Genomic DNA, 14,110 nt, shown 5'->3' with positions numbered 1-14,110 from the left:
GAGAAGCTGTATTTTGTTTGGATTTTGAGTCTAATGAACGATGTTTCCTTCACACAGACCACTGATTCTCTCTCTTACTAAATGAGATAAGGAAGCGATAAGGATCAGCATGAAGATGAATTAGTCAAGTATAATTACACACCTAGCACAGTGAGTCCACATAAGCCTCATTTCCACTGTATGGTTATAGCTGCTCCTTGAGCATGGTTACACTTTCTTTTTATTATGATTTTTTTTTTTTGATGTGCACTGCTCAATCAAAATTAGAATCTACAGTCAGCGTGTCAGCGAGCATGGCCCGTGTTCATAAATATGCAGCAGTTGTTCAAATATGTGGGATATTATATGCTGGTGCACATGCAAAAATATTGAATTGACTCATAAGAAATATTAAACTGGAGTTCAGAATAATAGAGCACATCCACAGAAGAGCGTTCATTCTTTCTTTGAGAGATTGCAAGTCCAAATTCTGAAGTTGCCACGGTGACTCATGGCTGGGAGCCAAGGAAGCAAAACTGACCATGCTGTCTGGGTAGGAGGATTGGTGTACTCTCTCCCCTTGTCAATCACAGTGAAACTAGCCAATCACGGGTGTCTGTGTGCTCACGTATGTGGAAGAGGGTAGATAGCACTTTCCTCTGAGTGTGTTACATCCCTGCTGCCTGTGTTAGCCTTCACCCTGCCCAATTGGTAGCTGTCGTATGATAGGGGAGAGTTGGCTGATGGGTGGGAATTGGCAGGTGACCAAATTGAGAAAATTTCGGAAAATATGCTGGAAATAGTAATGTATTTACAGCCATCTTACTGTATTGTTAAACAAAACTCAGAATTCAGATGCCAGTAGTCTCATACTTCAGAGGTCCCTGTCTCATTGGGCAGTATTTTAACCTTGGCAAACACTGCATTAAAGACAACCTTGTGTCTCTTCATACTGTACATCATAACTCTTAGCACACCACACAATATCACTTGCTAGTTTATTGGCTTATTGTTTTTTGTTATGCTGAACATATATAGTGAACATATCTAGACCATTGTTCATTTAATAATATCGCTAACTAACTATCTAATTTAGTGGATAGCATGTTAGCCATAAAAAAGCTGCATTAGCAGATTACGTTGTCTGAAACAATGTTTATACTATTAGCAGCTACATCTAGCTATAGCTAGAGAGTGGCAGCTTTCATCACTCAACATAGCCGTACTTTTAGCGAATTTACTGACAGTGACCAATCACAGACTGTTGTGTGACGTATAGACTGAAACTCGAATAGCCATTATAATTGGTACCCACAAAACTCTGTTGCTTGTGGGCACCTAAGTTTACAATATATAGCACAGATGGTCAGTGGGTGGAGCCTCAGAGGCTAAGACTAGCATTCTTCAGTATCTGCTTTATCCTTGTCAGGGATGTGGTGGATCTGAAGGATATCCCAGGAACACGGGGCATGAGACAGGAATACACCCTGCATGGGACGCAAGTCCATCACAGGCCACCATGCACACACTCATTCACACACTCATTCACAGCTAAGGGTAATTTAGCATAGTCAATCTGCTGCCATGTTTTTGGCCAGAGGAACCCCACATGGACAGGGGAACAATATGCAAGAGACTACACAGACAGTAACAAGAGCTCAGGATTGAACCAGGGATCCTGGAGTGACAGCAACGCTACCAGGTCTTGCATGGCATCTTCAAAGACTAGCAGTAACAAGATATTTACTCACATTTGTAAGAGTATTTTTCAGTCTGAGGCTTGGAACAGGGTCAGGTGAGCTGGATCCAAGAAAGATACATGCCATTCTCTGCTGGCAAAATAAAGAATCTCAGAGGGCAGCTGCCTTCCAAATGGAATAGGCTTTATTTTGGAAGCTTGCATGTGCTGTGTAAAAATGCTGTCTCCCTAGGAAGCAGACGTCAGATTGGAAGGCAATGAAAGAAAGTAGATTTTACAATATGGTACCATACATACACACTAGCCTGGGAAGAATGTCTGTTCTCCTGCTGAATCTGAAGCCTGCTGTAGGATAGACTGAACATTCCGCATACTATAGGAATAGCTTCTAAGCATGTGTTCAGCCTTGTTAAATGAAATCCAGGTGTGTAAAGGTGTGTGATTCAGATTATTAGTGTATGTGTTGATCATTTGACGTACATGACCTGAGATGAGTTTAGCTGTTATTCATGTCACAATTCAGCCACTCTGTGTGGTTGTTTTATCTTTTTATTGCACTCACCTTCAGAAAGGTGATTTGAACAATTCAACCACCATCGGATTATAAAGCAGGGGTCATAAAACGACACGCAGATGGGAAACATTGCTAAGGCGCCTGGCTTGGCCTACCTCTGAACTGCTGCCCATTCAGCGCTTTGAAGTGAGATAAATGTTCTCCGCCGTAAAAGTTTCCAAGCCCAATTTAGGCCTACCTGGAGCTGAGTTTCTCACTCTCTCACCCGTTATTTCACAGCTTGAAAGAGAGCATATTAAAGGGTTGAAAACATTGCAATAAGCCCTTTCTCTCTTTCTCGCTGCTTTCTTTGTTAGCTTTGATTTCCTGTTTTTGAGTCCATGGGGGAAAAAAACAAAACAAAACGAATGGCTGCCTAAAATGAATTGTTGACAATGACTTATTTCAAAGGCTCAAACTGTGTTCTTGGCCTAAGCACTTTCTCTGCAAAATAATTGGAGATGTGCATTTTAGTGAATGTTGCTAAATGGATGTACTTGTGGGAGAACAGACTCTTTCAGACGTCCACAGACAAAATGAGTATGCAGAACAAAAATGGCATAAAACTCACTCACACGTATGTATGCCGTAATAAAAATGTAAATAGTGGACTACTAAACTATTCATAGAGCCTTGTGGAAATGTATTAGACTAAATACATCTTTTATTAGCCACTGCAAACTGTGTTATATGTAAAGTAGTCTATAATGCCGTATTTGGGTTATATCATGATTATATAAACTATGAGCATATGTCCAGAAAATCCCATGATTTTTAAATTAAACTTCTACAAAGAGTGATACCCATCAGAAACATTCAAAGTACATTAAAAAGGGGGTTCTGCTTAGAACCCTGCTTGATAGGGAAACCCTTAGATTTAAGGTTCTGGAGGTGAATCCTATTGATTTGTAGTGATTTGCCAACATTTAAAAGTATTTTCTTAAGAAATGTGACAGAATAAACTGTATTTTTTGCTTTATGCTGACACTAACATCATTATTATTTCTTATATTACATGAAACATATAATGTAATATTTCGTATAAATAACAGTCTTACCATTGAAGTCCATAATACAATGTGATCTACTGCAGGTCTGCACAATTAAACATATTTTAACTGTGATCATGTTTCATTCATTCATTAATTCATTCTTTATCCTGGTCGCCATCGCGGTGAATATGGAGTCTATTCTGGGAACACTGGGTGTAAAGCGGAATTACTGGATGGGTGGTCCATCGCAGGGTATCATGCATATGCAAATTAATGACTAGGGGCAATTTAGAGTCGCTAATCTATCCACTGGAATGTTTTTGGGCAGTGAGAGGAAACTGGAGAACCTGGAGGAAACCTATGTGAACACTTTGAGAACATGCAAAACTCTGCACAGGCATTAACCTGCACTCATGAGCTGTGAGGCAGCAATTCTACCTACTGTACCACCATGCCACCCCATACCTCAATTAATTAAACATTTTAATGAGTGTAGCCATGGACTATGGACTGGGATACATTAAATCACAAGCTCCCCATTTGTGTGTTGCATACTGTCTCAGAAAATTTGTTAGTTTTTATCTTAAGCATTAAAAATGATAGTGTAATAAAACTAGCATAATTAAACTATTTTATTCCTCAAGTGGCTGGATAACTGTGATATTATTCAGATCATTATATCACTATTAAGTGAACATACTCATCATTTCATTTTAGCCATTACAGTGCAGCCCCACTGTAACCTGTAGTTCTTTAATACAAATGTGTTGCCTGACTTATTTAATTAAATCTCGTCAGATAAATAGTAGTAAGTTAATAATAGCTAGTGAAAGATGATGGAAAAAAAGGGTTAGCTAATGATTTTTTGAGCAGCACTAGAGAAACAAACATCAGTTACTCTCATAACATTAAAAGCAATGAAATTACACTTTAATTCATGTTTACTTACACATGGCATGTCTTGCAGGAGTACATGGATTTTCATTACATTTACATATTTTGTTAATATGTTTACATTTCATCCACTGTCACCCAGTTATTTAACAGCATAGAGGAGGAGGACGAATACATGACTCGAAGAATATAGAAAGACATAACTCCAAGCAGCTTGTGCCAGTATCATCAGTAGTCAACACACAGAGCTCTAACATGAGCATGTCACATAATTTATGGGATGAAGTAACAATTTTTTTAAAAAGAGATGAAACTAAAACCTTCTACCACAGGGTTTACTTTTAAAAATGACTCTTTAGGTCACGTTCTCAATGCTACGTGAGATTCAGATGGAGGGTCTGTGTTATTCTGCCCCCAAGTGGTGAGTGCATGAGGTGTTATTGCCCTGTCAACCACATCAAGCTAACTTTCATAAAGAGCGTAGGACATTCCCCACAGCTTGAAGGCACTGGAGTTCATTAATTTCACACGCTGGCTATTTTCATCATCAAAACCTGACTCATTTATCTTACTATACTTCCACTGATATAATGATTACTGTAGCTAATTTACTAATGTCTACATCTAAACCTAACCCTAACCTTAACCTTGGTAACTAAAAGGAAACATTTAGGCTCTTGTAGTTGTTTTAAATAAAAGCTTTGTTAAAAAGAGGTTTCATTGGGAACATCCAAATGTCCTCACAAGGTCAAAAAATGTCAGATATTCCTTTTATCCTTGTGGGATAAAACTTTTGGTTAAAACATTTTTATCTTAAGGTTTTATTTGAGGGGCTAGGCCACTTTTGTAGACACATGGTGTCACACACCTGACACACTCACAGTGTTCTAGCAAACCTGGACAAATGACTTAACACACTAAAATAGACCGAACACACACACACACACACACATACACACACACACACACACAACCTGACAAATACATTTCTGAGTGTCTCTGTGACGAAGAGCAGGTGATGATGATGGATATCTTTGAGCTTTCTTGGGGCCTACATCAATATTCATGCTTTGCTCCTGGGGTGTATGTGAAGGTATGTTACTTCTGCAAACTTCCTCCATCTTAATGAAACCAGGCAGCTGCATAATGCCTCCTGTCCTGCAGTTCTGCACTAATGCCCTCTCCACATCTACACTAACGCATTCTTTGACTGCTCCAATGCCTCGTGCATCGCTATGGTAATGCATCTTCACTTTTCCATGCTTGAATACTTTACTCCTATAGTGTCCCAGACATACACACTGTCTTCCCTCCTTGACTTCTATACATTCCTCCTGTCTTCTTTTCACCTGTTCACTATGTGTTGTGATCAAGGCATTACCCGCAAGTCCAAGTCCAATCTAAGTCATCTCACTGTTACGTCCAAGCTGAGTCTAAGTCATCTCACTGTCGTGTCCAAGTTGAGTAAATAAAATGTCCAAGTTGCGTCTAGGTCGTCTCACCCTCATGTCCAAATGAATCTCACCTGCACACCTAAGTTGATTCTAAGTCATTTCTAAGTCGATTCTAAGGTAAAATTCATCCCAGGTAAAAGTTGAATCTTATGTTATAAGATTATAATTTGTTAGTTATCTCTCGATTCTAATTCATAAGTCATCTCACTCTTATGCCCAGGTCGCGTTTGTCATCTTTCCTCACATCCAAGAGTCTAAGTCATCTCATCTCTGTATCCAAGTCATGTCTAAGTCATCTCTCACTCATGTCCACAATGAATCTAAATAATCTCTCCCTCAGGTTCAGGTTGAATCTAAATCAATCTTTCACTCACATCTAAGTTGAGTCTAAGTCAACTCACCTTCACATCCAAGTCAAGTTTGGGTGATACCTCCCTCATGTCCAAGTCGAGTCCAAACCCCACAACTCATTAGAGGTCATAAAGGACCTCTTAAGTTTAAGTAACGTTATGCATAATGTGTATGGAACGCACAAACCTAAACATGTACCTTGCGGACACATAAAAGTCGCTTTTCTGCCTCAAATACAAATGCAACTGAGGGAGGATCATGCAAAAGTGGACACTTATTTCCAGGTGTGCCGTTTTCTCACATTATGGCCTGCTTGCACTGGCGATGTACGATGTTTTTTTTTGTCTGTAGATGGAGATATGAGTGTTTTGCATACATTAGATTCTAAATACCTCAATATATCTTAAAACATTCATCAGAAACCATGTGATATGGTCTGTGCTCTTTTTTGTTCCTGTGTTCACCATCATCTGTTCTTCATCTCTACATTAAAGCCTTCTCTCTTCATGTCTAATATATTACCTTCTGTGCTTCCTGCCTAAAACTTTCTTTACTTCACTTGTCCTCAATTAGTCCATAATCCATGACTACCTAGGTGTGTGTGTGTGTGTGTGTGGTTTTCAGAGTGCCCATGAGCGGACCTGGGACTGGTACAGGTTCAGCGTAGAGCAGGAGAGGCTGCTGTTGGAGAGTTGGCACAGGGAGCAGGCATTTCTCCGGCTGCGGACTCTGCGGTTGTTGGAGGATGCCAGGGTCATCTATGACGAAGAGCAGAGCCTGCAGAGTGACAGATTACACCAGCAACACATCTGTGCACAGCTTAGACAAAAGGTGATTCACACTCCAACACAGAGTACAAAGTAAACAGTACACTGACCACCTACTAAATGGTGCACAGATGGATGTATTAAGGAAGTTAAACTAGATCCTGTGGCCTTTATAGGTCTCTTATGCATGTTTAGCAGTTGTTTCTGTTTGTGAAATTCCCAAGATGACAAAAATACAGGGCAGAACTGTCATCACTGCTTATTCCCAAGCATGGTTGTGCTTTAATCCAGATGGCATTACAAAGACACAATCAATCATTATGATTCGAGAGCGTGAATCTCAGTCATCCACCTCACAGATTTTAACTGAGGCTGGAGTGGATAAAGATGTGCGGCCATCTGCTGTGATGGCGCCTGCAGTTTCCAGTCACAATATGGCAGCTCCTAGTGCACAGAAATCAAACAATGTGTCTCAGTCTTGGACTGGAACTGCATAAAACCCTTAACGATATATACACTGAAATTCTTTAAAGCCTGTAACTCAAAAGGAGAACTAGGAAGAATGTATCCTAAAACAGTGCTCGATATTTTAGTGCCCTCTTACACATTTTCAACCTGGTCTATTTATTATAACACCTTATTCAAATGGTTAATGGAAAAACATAATAACAACGGTCTTTACTCATTGCTTTAAATTTGGAAATGTGTATTATACAGGTTAATGAGGCAGGATGCAAGTTGTGTAAACTTAATGTATTTATTTAAGGCAACCCATGAATCATTGTCTGTTGTGTGTGTGGGTTGGGGGAGGGAGGGGACAGGTAGGCAACACTGAACAAGGATAATCCATGATTAGAAAATGGGAAAACAGCAAGGTGAAGGGTCAAGACCAGAAAATACAAAGATATACAGGGCAATAATAGACAAATCAATTAAAGGCTTGACACAGAACAGGTGCACACATTAGGGTAATCAACCAATGACAGGACTGGAACATAAACAAAGGCCCATGAACTCGAATTGGAATGTTAAAAAGGTGCTCATCATACTGCGGAAAACCCACCACATGCTGAGAAGAAGAATCTGTAGCAATCAGGAAATGCATTATACAAATTAATTATCTAATGTGTTAAACTAATGTGATAAGGTAACTGTTTTTCATTTACCATTGTAGTAAATTTAATTAACATTATGGTTGTTTTTTTTAATAATGAATTCCAGTTGAGACTAGTGAATGGATTAGTGAGCTGATGTTGGGTTTCAGTTAACCAGAGTTTAGCCTGATGACCCATGGATGAAGCTTCCTAATACTGTAGTTCTTAAAACTTGGTGTTGGATTTTCTCTTTGATAATCCATAATTAGTGGAGTCAGTGAAGAGCTTATTGTCACCTAGTCCATGGTGCACCAAGAAAACTTGCATATATTATCCTAAGTTGCTTTATGCCAGAAAAGGGTAAAATATACAGTAGCTATAACACACCTTCACAATAGACCATGATATTATATTTGATAGCCTGGAAAACTTAGTAACCTGCTTTTGCTTTTTTGGTTCATATTTGACTGGTGTGGCAGATATACAGTAAATGGGCCAAGGCATCAGCGAGGCCATCCTCCATATGTTTCAAAGATAAAAATGACATCAATATAAGCCTTAATTTTGGAATCCACATATGATTAATTGGCAGAATATTTCGGATTTTTGTGGAACCTAGTGCTACAGTACCACCAACGGTCATAAGAAAATTACACAGGATGGTATAGAGAAGCAAGGCTGGGGCTGATTTCTTTGTATCCCAGACTGTAGATTCATGCAGCCTATCAGTGACAGTCATGTCAGATGATTACACAGAGTGTAATCTGACACATCTAATTGAGAAGACGCGTATCAAATACAGTCACAGGTGTAAGGAACATCATCCTTTTTCCCCCAACTGAATGTAAATACATTGTCTAATCAATGTACAAATGACAAAACCATAAATTTAGTGATTTTTGGTTTGAACAAATGGGTTAAAACCTTTCTGTTTACCATGTTTTGTATTCTGAGGAAACATGCCATGAACACAGTAGTGAATTATGGACTTGAATTCTCTTTAAAAAATTTGAAATCATGATAAATTAGGAATCATGAAATATTAGATTCATGAAATCAGCTGGCTATCTGTCTTTAAGTTTGTCCAAGTGTAATAGTTTGCCCCACATCATTCTTATTATGCTATCAATGAGACCTTGTGATATAATGCACTGCTCAACAGTGACACTTTCATTGTCATGCTATAAATGTTAGATTTTTATCTTTCCCATCTAACATCATGACCAGACGTCACTGTATTTGAGTGATCGTTACCAATGATCATGGTTCTTTTCAACATACAAAGGTCAAATATGCTCTTTACTAAATGGGACTGTCCCATTTTACAGCACTTTGTGAGGCTAATAAAACACTGCACTACTATAATCTTCCCTTCTGGGTCCATGGCTACAGATCTGCTCTCTGCTCCTAGTATATAGAACCCTAAGTTCTCTGTGTTGTAAAAGGAGCTGAGACAACATCTGAAAGCTACAGAATTTTATTAGTTTATTTATGTTATTGTCAGTACAAAGGAAAGGGACTCTGACTCTCCTGGGTAAAAAAAATGTAATCATTTTGTATTGAAAAGAAGGAGTAATTATGAAACCCATATTTTGGATCTAGAACTTGGACAGTTCTATGTCAGATTCATTTCCTCCAAGTCTTCTTTTGTGAGTGATTGCTTTAATATCCTCTGTTTGACTGAGACATGAATGAAACCTGATGTATATGCCCTTAATTAAGCCACTCCTATGAGTTATGGATATAAATATTATCCCACACTTCTAGTCGTAGGTGGTGCTGGTGATATATGTCATATAATATATATAATTGCACAAAGAAGAGGATACAGGTTCCAACTGTTGTGCCACATGTACTAGATTGTCAGACAAGAGCAGGTTTGGATGTCAGTACAGTGTTTTATTAGACAAACCAGGGGAAACAAACCAAGAAGGCAAAGCAATGATCAGAATTCCAGGTTACTAGGCAAGGGCAGAAACTGTAATGAGGCATGAACAACGTCAAAGCTAGTGAAAGACTTATACCATCACTGACTAGAGAAGGAAATCACACTGATCTGATGAAAGTCAGGGTTATTTAAATGTGTGTGTGTGTGTGTGTGTGTGTGAGAGAGAGAGAGAGAGAGAGAGAGAGATTATAAGCAGGTGTGTCTACTCAGAAGTCTCCAAATTTTGAACAGGATGTGTAACATATTGTAATGTAATGTGGTTTGTAGCTCATTGCCTGGCTAGACATATAATCTCCACTTATATCCGCACTTCTGTTAATCCTTACATCTACTCAAGATTCCAGGAGTGGTTAGAAGCTGGCCACAGTGATTTTACTTCCTTTATAACATCATATAAATCATCACCTTGTATTCTGCATCTTTTTCCAACTGAAACAGTACAAGAGCTATTACCCATTATTAACCAACCATTAATTAAATATAATTAACACATGTTTCAGTCCGGATGCGGTCCCCAGAGCCAAACCATTACAAGCTATCTAATTAGAAACCAAAAATTGCCTAATTTTATAACTTCATTTTAGGTACTCATTGCTTCACTTAGTTACTGATAAATTGATTTTATTTTTTCACTGTAATAATTTAAACAAAATTTTCTTTCAGTGTCCAGGACATATTGTAAGACTGAGACTGACCTATGGTTTAACACAGTAGACCATTTAACATTAGATTGGCTTGAAAAAAAAAAAAAAAGGTCATACAGGTCATACAGGTATGACTGATAGTTACAAATCAGTGAACACAAAATTAATTTAATAGCACGTCACTTTACTCTGCCATTGTACACCACTGTTACATTTACCTCATTTACCTTATTACCATCATTACTGCATCATCTCAACCACTCATGTCCAAATATGTGTTTGTTCATGTCTAATAAGTGTTTGTACTGTCAATGTCAAAATCTGAGCCTCATCACAAGCATTTCAGTGCCCAGTGTACCCAGTGTAACTGTGCAAATGACAAATAAATGACTCTTAAAAAAAGCTCAAATATGGCATTCCTCAAGGCTCTTTATTAGGGCCATTCCTGCTTTAAATATACAAGTTACCTTTAAAAGATATCTACATGCAAGAAATGCGCTTCTGGCTTACTCATTAAGAATTATGGAAAATGAAATGTTTGTAGATGACCGTAAAGATTTACACATCCCAAAAACAGTTTATAAGCCTCACCCTTGCTTCTTTATCCTGTTCTCATCCTGGGACTCGTATTCACAATCTGCTCATAATGGACATCCCTTCAACAAACTTACTACAGTTTGACTTTATATTATACAGTTGTAAAAGAGTAATGATTCTACAATCTTGATATCCCATAAACCCACCTGCTAGATGATGGTTCCTTTTAAGTCTGGTTCCTCTCACGATTTCTTAATCATGTTGTCTAAGGGAGTTTTTCCCTTGTCACTGTCTCCTCTGGCTTGCTCATTTAGTGAGCTACACTAAATCTACATTGGGATATCTGTAAAGCTTCTTTGTGACAAAAATCGGCTATAAAAATGAAACTGAATTGAATTGAAATACATTTAAATTAGTATGCTGATTATACACAGTACTTTTCTTTGTTAAACCAGAAGAATGATCCCAACATTCACTAATTACTTACTGCTTAAAATTAGAAAGTGTGTGGTAACTATTTTATTTTCTGTTAAAAGTAAATAAAATAGACTAAAAGACTAAAGTTTTGCTATAGTTTTAGATCCAAAGAATACTAGAAATTAGCTCTCACATTTGAGTCACATTTGAATCCTGTTGTCTGTCCATAATACACCCATTTTATCCCCTTGCACTGGCTACCCATTAAATGTTGTACTGATTATAAAATCCTGCAATTAACATATCAAGCATGGTTTAGTTAATTCCCCACTAGATAAATGAACTAGTGACCTTTTATCTTCCTCCTCGTTGATTGAGATTGCAGATTTATATGGATTGCAGGTCTGTTCTGAGTCATTAAATTTTACTGGCAAGTAAAATTATGACATTATGGAACAGATGTTAGAATAATGTTTAGGATTTAGGATAATGCCTTATCTTTGTTGTCTGGCCATTAGGATACATCCTAATGTATGTAGTTTCTTGTTTTCTTATTCTATGTATACTTTTATTATGATTTTTATTCAATCTTCTTTCTTATATTTCTTGTTTCTTTTTTTCTAGTTTGGTTTATTAATTGTATATTTACTTGGTGTTTTATATTATGTGCAGCTGCCTTGCTGCTTTCAGGTAAAGGTATAATGACATTATATAAATATAGCTGAGTAGTTTAGGCTTTCAGTTCTGTAGGAGTTTCCATTTTCCCCTGTTTTTTTTTTTTTTTTTTTTCCTGTTACTATAGCTACAGTTGCTCATTTTTGGGCCAGCTGCACTGGTTGATAGAGGGATGATTGATAATTGATTGATGATTGTGTTTTTGGCCTTTGGTAAGCATCATGGAGAGATTAGCCATTCAGGAAGAGATGGGCGGTGTGGAGCAGATGTTTAGAGAGGAGGGACTATCTATTATTCTTCAAGATGCCTGAAGCTGTGCTATCTCTCTTAGTTTTTGATTTTCAAGCTGATTTTTTTTGGTTTTGTTTCCTTTGAATGCATGCTAGGTGTAGAGAGAAATGTCCATGGGCAAAGCAGATTATACATACAAATTTAGTCATCATGGCAATATTAACAATGATAGGTAAAGGATTGTAAGTACTGACAGGAGCTGGAGCTGTAGTGATAAAGTTCACCTATAGCTTTAGAACGTTTATTATTCAGAAAGTCATTCAAGTCTTATCTCATATCCTCTGTCCTCATATCCTCCTTATCCTTCTAACCTCAATTTCTTAATGTATTCTTTTGTTGTATTCATGAATCCTGTCCACAACTATAAATAAGATTGAGGTATTCAAGTGGTAGTGAATCATTCTTTGCTTTTTTAGAGGAGAATTATTTCTCTGTCACAGCATTGAATAAATTAAGCACTTGAATCACATTCATCATTACTTCTCTGGTCACACACAGGCTCAATCGCTGAGCGTCTTCTCTGATGCTTTTTTCTGTGCTTCAACGGAATCAATCTCTTTAAGATGCACCCATTATATGCCTTATCTCCCATCTTGATCATTACAAATGAGTTTATTCAATAGTTACAAATGAGTTACAATTAAATACACATTAATGCTGTTTTTTTAGGAAGGCTACACAAAGGCAAAGCTGTTTGTATTGTTTTGGTCCCTCACACATTTGCTAACAGCAGCAATAGGGGTGCAGTAGCAGTGGCGCATTGATCTCAACAAGGAAAAGCCATTTATCACATTTATATGGTTAGGGTAGAGCTGGAGCAGGGCTATGGCCCTGTCTCAAACGGCAAACTTGTGGCTTCACAGTCCTTGTTGGGGCATACCGTGAGGTCGATGAGGCCATAGAGTGTCCTATTTCTTGTTTTGGATTTTAACACGGTGCCCAAAAGCATCCTTTATGAGCCCTTACTGCACCCACATCAACACAGCCTCAGCAGCGGTTCATGTGAGGGCCAATTACAACAGCTGGGCTGTTTGAGAGCAAGATGGTAGATGTAGAGCCCTGTTATCAACAAGCAGCATTAGAGTAATTGCTATTACTTTAATGTTAGAGTAATTAGAATAATTATTGAAATCGAGTGTGATCAGCTGCCTAATTTATATCTGTAGCCTATCTGATCATTGTTTGATTCAATTTGTTTTTTTTCTTAACAGGATTAGTGAAATAATCTTGACTTTTATTTGTATCCAAATGGAAACCCAAGTTTTCATTGATCATCGGATTACAACCTTTTTCTCTATTTCTTGCTTGCACAAGTGTTTAATTGAGTAATGACTGTGCAGTTTTCTGCTGGTATTACTGAATGATGAGCCGTCACAAAAGAACCCCACTGAACACTACCAGAAATTAAACTTCAATTCTTTTAACAATAGAAATTGTCACAAAGCAGCTTTACATAAATCTAGATGTAAATTTAAAACTGTAATGAGCAAGCCAGAGGTGACAGTGGCAAGAAAAAAAACTCTCTGAGATGAGATGAGGAAGAAAGCTCGACAGGAAGTCAGACAGTACTGTGTGGGTTGAAAGGATGTTCAGTATCAGTATCATAGTCTTGATAATTACAACAACATTTCTTTGGTACAAGTCTGCAGTATCCAGGTTAGATTATCCATTGCAGCAAGGGTGAGTTTTAGGATTGTCCTTAGTGCTCGTTTTTACACCCTCGCCTCCCCAAATCACTTGTTCAATCTGTGCCTGCAGCTCACTGATGAGCAGGACCAAGTTCGTTTTCCACATTCTTAGTACTGATAAATGTGG

At 37.9% G+C, this 14,110-nt stretch overlaps 1 protein-coding gene across 1 annotated transcript in view; it reads left to right on the top strand.

The window, feature by feature from the left end:
• LOC113526151 (coiled-coil domain-containing protein 148) overlaps positions 1-14,110 on the top strand; it is an 82,179-nt gene that overhangs the window by 46,992 nt on the left and 21,077 nt on the right. Inside the window, exon 10 of the mRNA XM_026912967.3 lies at positions 6,547-6,753. Within this exon, the coding sequence (XP_026768768.3) occupies positions 6,547-6,753 (207 nt within the window). The remainder of the gene's footprint in view (positions 1-6,546; positions 6,754-14,110) is intronic.

This window comes from Pangasianodon hypophthalmus, chromosome 5 (genome assembly GCF_027358585.1).
Source record: "Pangasianodon hypophthalmus isolate fPanHyp1 chromosome 5, fPanHyp1.pri, whole genome shotgun sequence".
Classification (NCBI taxonomy): domain Eukaryota; kingdom Metazoa; phylum Chordata; class Actinopteri; order Siluriformes; family Pangasiidae; genus Pangasianodon; species Pangasianodon hypophthalmus.
The sequence above is the reverse complement of the archived record's forward strand: the minus strand, read 5'-3'. Positions and strand labels throughout refer to the sequence as shown.